We start from the raw sequence: 10,719 nt of genomic DNA, 5'->3' as shown, positions 1-10,719 counted from the left end.
GAAATTAGCAGGTGAAGTAAAAGTTGGTTTTTTATATATATATATATATATATATATATATATATATATATATATATATATATATATATATATATATATATATATATGCACACATACATAATAAGCAGCTTGCAATCACCAGTTGCACAAAGAGTTAAGGGTTAAATAAGCTAATAATACCTCCCTCCACAGGTCTCCTCCCCTTCTGTGGACAACTAACCACCTACAACAAGTTTGACAGCTCAGCTTTTTACTGCTCAATAGCGGCGGCAGCAACAGATAGGAGGACTTTCCATCACGGGAGTTATTTTCCTCTTTTTCTCTCCTGGGTTTTCTCTTTTTCTCTTTCTTTTTACTATCTGTGCGACCTGCGTCTCCTGTTGGCTATGAGGGAATTTATGCGTCCGTAGGTTTTGGTAACTCCCGCCTCTGTTGGCTCGTGCTGGTTTGGTTTCTGGACAGTACGCACACAAAAACTTGATTTTAGTGTCATTTTATTTTCTTTTTTATTATTTTCATTTTTTTTTTTATCGGGCGTCGCGCGGAAGCTCAACATGTCGCGGAGCGCGGAGGATGTGAACAAGCTAACTGAAAGTACATACAAGGTGGGTTGTGGCTGGGAAAGAAATGAAAGTGGGAAACACAACAGGTGCGACCAAGACGGTGGACAAAATGCCTCCATACACCCAACCATAGCCTTTACTGAAACCATACGTTGTCTTTCTACTTTCTAGGTCAATGTTTCAGCAGGTGAATGTCTTACAGGTGTTACTAATTAGTCGCATGACTTTCTATATGTGTGAAAAATGGAGAAAAACTGGAAACAGTTTCCCCTTTTTTGTTCTTTAGCCCACAATAAAGTAATGTAGTCTATATAAATTAGTCTATAAAGTAATGAAGATGATGACAAAGTATGTATACTTTAAATATATCTCGCATATGTATTCAGCATTGAGGCTTAGTGTCCCTAAGCCAATGATTAGCCAGTTTTTTTTCCCCAACGTTTTAAACAGTTTTCCAGCAGGTTTGACCAGAGTTCAGAGCGAGAAGTTTCCTATTGGAGAGTTGAATCACTGGTTTTTAAAGAATAGCCCCACCCTAGGTGTGTCATATCCCTCTTAAAAGTGTGTGTTTAGCCTATCAGCATCACTTGACCTGCTGAGGTGCATGTGCTATCCAGAAATTCCAGTAAGTGAGGAAAAGTAATGCACGTGCACGAAGGCTTTAGAGCAAGCTGTGATTTTAGAGAGACTTAAAGGGAAAAATTAATGAGTAGAAGGAGATATTAGAGCATGTATAAAGCCACAAATTTCACCAGGTCTTAAGAGTTGCCACTTCTTTCACTCTGCATGCCACACTCCACAGGTGGCACAGTGGGGGAGTGTGCAGAGCTATAAGGTGAAAATATAAGACTCCAGGCTTTTCTTGCAGGTTTTTAGCCCACTTGAACAGTTTTTATCTGCTGGCCTCCTGGTTTCAGCCCCCACAGCTTATTGGAGTGGTTAAATGCAGGAAAAAAGACCACAGATTTAATAATTTAGCTGGCTGTGTGTTTTGTGTGGTAAGATTATACAGCCAGCTCCTCACCAGTCTCTAGTTGTTTTAATTGTAACATAAATCTTTCAGCAGTGTTGTTTTTATGGAGAAATTATTTAATACATTGAGAAAAAACTTGACAGAATGACAATTTCTACTTGTGGAGTTAACGGATGCTGTAATTTAAAGGGCACTTTTATGACAAAATCAGTGACAGATTGCTGGAATTCCCCATATTGTCTACTCGGAAATGAATAGTGTAAATGTCACTAAAGTGAAGAGAAGTGGGTGATATTGATGCAGCTCAAGTGTTATTGATTGCAGTGAGTGTCTTTATTGAAGTTAACTATTTCTTTCCCTGGCATATGTGTGATCTTAATTTAAAAAAATGTTCCTGATGTCATCACAGGACTGGGACACATTTTAGTCATCGTATGACTAAAATGAGTGCAATAATTAGCATAGTTGTAGAATAATTAGAATTAATACATATCGACCTGATATGTTCTTGAAGATTGAAGGCTGTATCCCTGCTAAATGAAAAACCAACAGGACTTGACATGATGTTCTCATCTGAAGTAACTCCATCAGACGGTCACAGTGTCTGTGTCTTTTCTCTCCAACTATACAGAATGTGATGGAACAGTTCAACCCAGGACTGAGGAACCTGGTCAACTTGGGCAAGAGCTATGAGAAGTCAGTTGCTGGTAAGACCTCTTTACTGTCCTAATTAACAGTTCAGAAACATGGTTAGCTGGTTGGTTGGAGAAGTTATAGAATAGTTTGGGGTCTTCAAAAGGTGTTAGAGACTACTCTCAAAATTTTCCTGACTATTTTATCATTTTCCCAGCAATGACCATGGCAGGAAAGTTGTATTTTGATGCACTGTCTAAGATTGGGGAGAACGCTGCAGTATCTCCGGTCTCCAGGGAACTGGGTAAGTTTCCATGTTGTTCTGTCCTCTGGCTGTCCGCAGGGATTAACAGGGAAGTCATTCGAATGTGGAGATGGCACTCTTTTTCTGGAATTTTATTTTTTAAGATTCTCTTAGGCGTTTAAAGGTGGTGCAGACATCAAATGAGGCTGTTGTTTGTTTTTAGTTTTTTAAATATTTGTGGAGAATGGGGGAGGGGGGGGGGGGGGTCACTGCTGGGATCACGGAGGTAACATGACATCCACCAATGGTAATTCGTTTCATGAGGTTAAGTAGCCCTAGTAATGCTTAAAGGACATGAAGATTTTCTATATCCACCTAATCCAGTGAAGGGTCACAGAGGTCTGGAGCCTCCCAGCCTCTTTCAGATGAGAGGCAGGATACAACCTGGCCAGTGGACTTGAACATAGATTTGCAGAATTTTAAGATACACAAGTTTAAATACTAAAAAAGGAGATGTCTGCTGAGGATGTGCAACAAACTAGCGCAGAAGTTATATTCAGCATAATTCCACAGGGTGTTTGTGGTTTATGTATAACTGAGTGTGATAGGCTTGGGAATATGCTGACAGTTTGTTTGGTCCTCTGTTTGTTCCCGCTCAACTCCCCAAGCTTCAGTTCCCAAAAGCTAATTTGTCTGGCATCTTAACCGGCTGTCACATGTGGCACACTTTGATTTAACCACTGTATGCCTCTGATCTCCCCTGGAGATTAGTTGCGAAATTGCTAATTAAATTCAGCGGCATGTTTAGAAGATCCACCTGGTGTTATGCTAGTATAAGATTTCTGGCATTGTTACAAAAACACATTTGTCTGGCAGACTTGACAGGTGGCTCTAAAATTAGTATCTTGTTGCTTTGTGGTCATAATTTATTAGAATTTATGTGATAATTTCCCATGAGACTTTGCTGTGCTTCTATCACTAACATGATGTAAATGGGAATAGTTTTGTTGCAAAGACACTATGAGTACAATTAGACAGAATAGTTGTTGCATGAAAGTAGTAAAAAAAAAAAAACATTTTCACTAATTCCAGCTAAAGAGGCCAAATTATCCTAAATGCTAAAATGATTATAAACAGAATTGGGTCATCAGTTTTTATAAATCATCTCTCAAGGTTGTCAATGTCACTTGTGACTATCTTTAGATAATGTAATCACATACCAAAACCACTCTTTTAAGTTTTTGATGTATTGATTGAGCAGTCAGTCAAAACAAATTATTATGAATAGATTAGATTTTTATAGTTTTTCATGTAAAAATTCTGAAAATTGATTTGTTTGTGTTTCCAGAGTTCTATTTTGTATTACAAAAAACTATATTTATGTGTTTCATGACCTTTTAAAAAAATGTAATGATCGATGAAATTGAAATTTATTATAAAGTTAAGATTAATTTGTAATAAAAATAATTAGTTTGAGTCTCATACTAGATTTTTTTTTTTGGCATTTTGTAAAATATGCTCTGTGTGTGAGTGTGTGCGCCATATTTTTTGCTTAGATTTGATATCCTAGCATAATACACTACAGATAATATATGACTTGATTTATATATAAAACAGCAAATGTTTAAAGCAGATGAGTGTTTACTTAACTTTTATTTGGCAGACAGCTCCAGGTATGTGAATGGCCTTGACAGTATATTTTATAAAGATAAACATTGTAGCTCATCCATACACTCAACCCATTAAAAACATCCTGCTTTCAAAGTGTACATAAAACCAAGTAAAATCACATAAAATGCAGTGAACAGTCACTAGCTATAACAAAACGATGAACGAGGCTGATGTGTTAAGAGCCCACAATTGGGAAAAGAACATCACTGTGATAAATGAGTGAATAAATACTGTTGTTAAAAAATGAAAATAAAAAGACCGTAACCGGTGTTACTGAAGGTTATAAAAGCTTGATGGCTTGAACTGTTCACGCCATCAAGCTTGATGTTCGGTTTGCTTCTGTCCCTCAAAACTGCAACACAAAAAAATGTATTCTACAAAGAGATACCAGAGATTAACACAATCATTCACATTTGTTGACGTTTCCCATATGCTGGTTTATTTGTGCTTTTAAGGATAAGATCAGATGCAGCTGACAGACTGACATCAGCAGAGCCTGAAGCAGGTGGAGAACCTGTCCGTGTGGTGTCATACTGAGCTTGCTAAGGCTTGCAAAGTTCAACACAATTTTTGTTGTCAGCTTTATTCAAAGATTGTGGGTCTTGTCACAGTCGTCACAAAGTGCGACTCAGATCTTTTTGTTCACCAGGCTCATAGCTGCTACAAATGGAATATATGTCTGTGGAAAACCAGATCAGCTTGAACATTTTTCCACCTGCATGTTATGCTTTCATGGATCCAGGATTGCTGTTGATGGCTACTCGATCAGAGGTGACAATCATGTCCTTGTGTACTGAACACAACTTTTAATGTGCTTCCTGCTGTAGGAAATGGAACAGGAAATGAGGAGAGGGACATAAACTGCTTATTATCATCTTTGTCCCACTGAGACAACTTTTGCATGCAAAACAAAAACAAACTAGAAATTCCTTGGAATGATCCCAACACACAGTTGGTATCAGTACACAGATTTCTGTAGGCTGAAGTCATTGTGTCCAAACTGAGTTGCACTCCCCCGTAGCATGTGGATGCACTCCTGTACCCATTAATCCCTATATGAGTGACATTTAGAGATGTTAGGGTCTCATGACATATCGGTTTAATCCATCATCATGCTGGTTTATGTAGCTGTGGAGGTGATTAAATACACACCACAAACGGTCTCATAATCGTTGGCGTTAAATGCTCTGTAACAAGAGTTTGCTCTGTAAACAAGTCTAACTATTCAGAATGTCACGTCCTCGGGATCGCAAGACCAGTAAATAATCAAGTTGGGCTGCACATCGTCACTGGAACTTGCTTATGGATGTGGTGCAGCAGCCCTCTGAAATGTGAGCTCCACTGACACATTGCCAGAAACCAGATACTCTTGAGAGGCATCAGAAGACCTGTGCACCTTGTCCTCCTGCCTTCTTTACCCCTCCCTCCTCCTCATCTGGCTCTGAAGAGAAGCATATAAACTCTGAGAGACTCTTGAGAATCTGATAAGTAGCAAAAATAAAAATGTGAATGACTAAATGGTGAGCACTTGGATTAGTGCAGTAATAATTCTGTCATTTGAGGCAAAGCTAAGTGTCTTGATGCTGGATACAAGAGTGGATTGCTTGATTATTACCCATGAGATTCCTTAACTGATGTATTTCAGTGTCATCTGTATGTAATGTTATCTAGTGTTTTTCCTTCAAAAAAAGTTTCTAGTAAATGCTTTATTGACACAAATACAGACTGGCCAATGTTCAGAAGGCATCGAGCCCACTTTACATAATCAAAACATGTTTGCATGATGTGTCAGGTGGCTCTCACTCATGCTAGGATTTTTCTGTCCACAGTTAAAAACAGTGGAAGAACTGTGGGACTCTTTGCATGTTACTGTGGAAATGTATCATCAGTATCAGCTTAGGAAGAGAAAGAACTTTTCTTTTTCTACATTTCTCTTAGTGCTGCTACTTCACACACAAGTGTATTCACATTCTTTTCTACTTGTTCTGCTTTATCTCTGTTCCATGTAGACCATATTGTGAGTTCTTCTGTTATCATTAAAAGTAAAGCAGAGTTTCTGCTTTCTATACCAAGTCAGGCACACACGGATGAATACATCCCTGTTTGTATATTATATATTATGGATTATGAAACAAGAGCAACAAAGCTGTTTTTCTTCTAGAGTGATGAGGCAGAGTGTTACATGACTGATTAATATGACAAGAGAAGTGATAAACTTTGCCTAAACTGTTATATAAACATAAGCTGCTACCAGGACAAGGTATCTTTCACTTTGTGCTGCCAAACTATAGTGATAGCTTTGAGCTATGTACAAGAAAATGTCTGATATACTGTCACCACAAACCGTTGCATTTGTCATGTGGAAATGATTCACCCACTAGCAATGAACAAAAAGATCATTCAATTAATTGGATGCTGTGGTTTTGTCTTTGACTAACATCTATCTGCCCTGTCATAGTAAATATAAAACTGCTGCACAGAGCTCCATGTCCAGCTCTGAGTCCATCCCATTTACAGACTGAACAGGACTGCAGGCAAGCCTGTCTGGACTGTGTGGGTTTGTCTTGGTGTGGTTTTTGTTAGCTAATAGTGGTGGGTTGCTTTTGACATTGTCATCACCATGAAACACTTTTGCCCTCATTATTTGTTCGATGAAGCACACCTGTTGCCCGGTAACATTTTGTGCGCATTGTGACAAACAAGTGAGCGTGAACTGCTGGAACAAGAGTGCTGATGTTACTTTGTCTAAGCCGTTACATAACGCTTTCTCTTGCATCACATTTTTAGATGTATTTTAACTGCATTTTAATAAAAGTTCATTTGAATTTAGTGTTGTCCAAATAAACCTGCCTGTCCAGTATTTGACTGAATAACAGACCTGACATTTATTAAAGTGTTCAGATGAAGGGACTTAAGGTCAGATATATTAGACGTTCAGTCCTTGGCAGGTAACTTGGCCATTTTGCAACCTTTTTACTTTAGATCTCTGCTGTAGTGTAGTCAACCTTTCTTTGTCAACATGCCTTTCTATTTCCTTTTTTAGTTTTCTCTCCAGTTATATCCAGCACTCAAACACTCTCATCACCCCTTATACTTGTGTGCCTTTCTCTGCCTCTCTATACACCTTCTTAGCACTCTTATTTACTCTGTAACCACCCTGAACCTGGCTTTGCTCCCCACACAGCCTCTGTTCTTCTGTTCTTTCAAAGTGCCGATTTACTGCAAGAATCGTTCAGCTTTTATCTGCTGGACTGTTTGAACTATGCCAGCCAGTCTCACCATAAGACAAGGTGGGGCAAGCGAGGTGTGGAACGGCAGAGCAGGGAAGGGCAGTGTGTACATTTAGATGAAAGTACGGTTGCAGTGATATGTCCACCTGCCAGCATATTGAATTGCTGCCAAGGATTTGTTCAATATGTTTTTCCACATCAGAATCTCAGAGAAGAGTTCTGTATGAATTTTTCACTATTGCAGATGTCTCCCTGTTCTTGATTGTTCACATTCTCTTTATTCAGCCAATCAGTAACTTAAACTTGCGATGGAGTAGGACATAGACCATTTGTTACATACTGAAAAGCTAGACTCTAGGTTCTCTGTTTGTGACACACAAACTGGAGTTGTTTGTTCTCATGCTCAGTGGAATATCAGCGATTACAAACTGTCTCAAGGTTAGCGCATTAGCGTTAGTGTGTACGTTACAGCTGGAGTTGTTGGCAGCCGCGATGTGGGAAATATGCCTGTGGGAAAAGTTCAGTATGAGAAAATGATGAAACATGCTGTGTGGAGTTTCTGCTCTGAAGATATCCTGGTTTTATATTTAAGGCGAAAAATAACCCTGTGATAGTCACTAATATGTCTGTGTGTTACAGGGTAAAAATATTTGGTTTATTGGTGTAGCTGCATTTTCTTAATGGTAAATTTTGAGTTGGAATATTTGGTTTAGCATTATTGATTCTCATTGTTGTTCTTGTTTTTTCTTCAGCAATAAAATTATCTATTTGTGGAAAGACAAGTTTGTGGAATTATTGGCCAACACATACACAGAGGTCGTTTCAATCTGTGAGTTGTCAGGATACAAACAGACTATTTAACTATATTTAAAACATACACAAGTCAGTCTGTAAGCTGTGACACAATTTTGAAACTCCTTTAGTAAAATAAATAATGCTACAGAGTCAAAATGATTTTTCTGTTTTTAAGCAGTTGAGTTAGTCTTTGAGATTGAAAGAAACACTGCTTCACCTAAAGGAAAGTGTCTTTTTGTTATTTTTTGGTAACTTTACATATTTAGTTATTAGCTATGTAGATGCCTAACTATGCTAAGACACATCTGAAAAGAAAATAGAAGAAGCAGCTGTTTTAGTGGGAAGGAAAAAGGAGAAAAGTGGTTCCCACTTCCACCAGACCATCATGGTATCATCATGCCTCATCACAAGCTTCCATGGACTAAGCAGTTTAGTTTATGTCACATTTACCATCCCTTGGGGATCTTAACATTGGCTGGAAGCTCTCAGAGGGAGCTGCATGCCATCTGAAACGTCTGGCTGTGATATTAAAGAAAGTGTCCAATTTTCAAGTTTTCAACAGGATATAAAGTTTGCTTTTTGTTTTTATAGTGTTGGTTCCATGAACCCCTTTGTGCTCAGACCATGAGCACAAAGACTGGTTGCTTTAACATGCATTACGTGTATGTGGATCAATTTGAAAATACTTGAACAGAACAAAACTTTACGTTCTCTCCATTGATTAGATGCATCAACATTATCTACCATGATTCGATATTGCCAGATTCCCCTCCTACCTAGAATTTTGTTTCACTTCTGTGACCTCAAAGTCAGATGAAATGCGTCATTAGCACCAATACTGAGATTGCTGTAACACAGATTGGATATATAACCGATTTAGCACCACATATCTTGAGTCTTGGGCTTTTTTTATCTGACCTCCCTTTAAGATATGAACCCTCGCGGACCCTGAGGTCCTTGATACCGGCCTTTCACTTGTTCCTATAGCGAGAACCAAAATGTACGGCGAGGCCTCTTTTCACCACTGTGGGCCCCATCTGGGGAGCAGCCTGCCAAAGAACATGAGGAGCGTAGAGACTATTGATGTTTTTAAAAGATAAGCTCAGGACCTACGTTTTTGGTTTAGCTTTTACAAGATCTTATCTAGTTTTTATCCTACGTAGGGATTATTTATCATTATTATATTTTTATTATTTTCACCTTTTTATTTTACCATATTTGATTGCTTTATTTAAATATTAAATATGTTATTGTTTCAATTCTTATGTTAGTTTTTATCTTATTGTTCTTTTTTATTGTTCAATCTGTGAGCCAGACTGGAATAAACTTTAGTTCCAGTGTTTTCCTCATGGGGATCCTCCACGATTGGGGGCTATACCTACTCAATCTGTTGGGCTGTTGCCATGGGGATGGCCCTTGCATTGCAGCCTTTTGGCTGTGGAGTGGATCTGGGGCCTCTGTGGGCTGGTGTGAAAGGATGCCTCGGTTATTTTTTCCTCAGTGTGCCAGGCCGGATATTCATTTATTTAATTCTTTATTTAGTTGTTGGTTAGGAAGACAAAAGATGTGCTTTTAGAGTGGTGCTATGCAACATGGGATTTGAGGGTGTGTCTGTATGTGTGCGTGAATAATTACTCTGTCCATATATTTAAATTCTTTGTTGTTTTAATATATGTAAAGCACTTTGTGCTGCTTCACGTAAGAAAGGTGTTATACAAATAAATTTGGTATAAAATGAAAGTTTCCTGGGTTGGAATTTAAGAATAAATCCAGTTTATGCTGTACACGCTGTTATTAGAACATCCTAAATAAGTCACATATGAGTAAAAAATTGGAACTCAGCTGCAGTGTGGATGTAGCCTTTGGATATTCAGAAATTTTGTGTCCATAGATGTCTGGCTGTTTACTGAGATAATTCTTTAATTCTCTGTCCTACTTGTTCCAGTCCAGGGTTGTGGGGAAGTTGGAGCCTATCCAAGTAATTTGCTGAAATAACTATGAATTATTAATCTTAATGTCAGAACCTGTCTTTGAAAAGTAACTCCAGTGAACTAAGTTCATCTAAAGAGCTACACTGCAGTGAAATTGCATGTTTATATGACAGTATGTAAAAATTAATATTGTTTTTTTTTTTTTAAATCTAATTTGAATGTTGTCCGTATAACGACAGAACTTGTGGCTGCCTTTCATCTGACCTGTTTTTAATATAAAGCAGCAAGAGGTCCAGTTTTTCCATTTGAAGCATGTCAGTAATGTGTATGTGTAATCATTTGTAACGTCATTAACTGATTACTGATAATGGTAAATAAAACTACATGTTTTACTGCTGCACAGTACATACTAGGCATTATGCTTAATCATTGTTTAGTATTGTTGTCTACTGTAGATGAACTCCATCCAACCCTTGGAGCAAGGAAGGCTGAAAAGGAATTACAAACCCATACAATTGGATTACTGCCTGCCAGTGTGTCTTCTGACATTAACCTCTGCATTTATCTTTGTTGCTACCTTGTTCTTTCCCTTTGCCAGGTGTAGTGCTGATGGAAATCTCAGAGGTTCACAGGAAGGCTCATCAAGAGATGGAGGAAAATGTAAGTGCTGCATATGTTT

At 38.1% G+C, this 10,719-nt stretch overlaps 1 protein-coding gene across 1 annotated transcript in view; it reads left to right on the top strand.

Annotated features, from left to right (window-relative positions):
• Positions 1 to 295: 295 nt before the first annotated feature.
• Positions 296 to 10,719, top strand: part of baiap2l1b (BAR/IMD domain containing adaptor protein 2 like 1b) — a 28,733-nt gene continuing 18,309 nt past the window's right edge. Inside the window, exons 1-4 of the mRNA XM_079253564.1 lie at positions 296 to 605; positions 2,168 to 2,243; positions 2,387 to 2,473; positions 10,639 to 10,700. Of these exons, the coding sequence (XP_079109690.1) occupies positions 555 to 605; positions 2,168 to 2,243; positions 2,387 to 2,473; positions 10,639 to 10,700 (276 nt within the window). The 5' untranslated portion in view covers positions 296 to 554. The remainder of the gene's footprint in view (positions 606 to 2,167; positions 2,244 to 2,386; positions 2,474 to 10,638; positions 10,701 to 10,719) is intronic.

Source organism: Telmatherina bonti (assembly GCF_933228915.1).
Source record: "Telmatherina bonti genome assembly, chromosome: 14".
Lineage (NCBI taxonomy): Eukaryota > Metazoa > Chordata > Actinopteri > Atheriniformes > Telmatherinidae > Telmatherina > Telmatherina bonti.
Note: the sequence above shows the minus strand (reverse complement) of the source record. Positions and strands in the feature narration are given on the sequence as shown.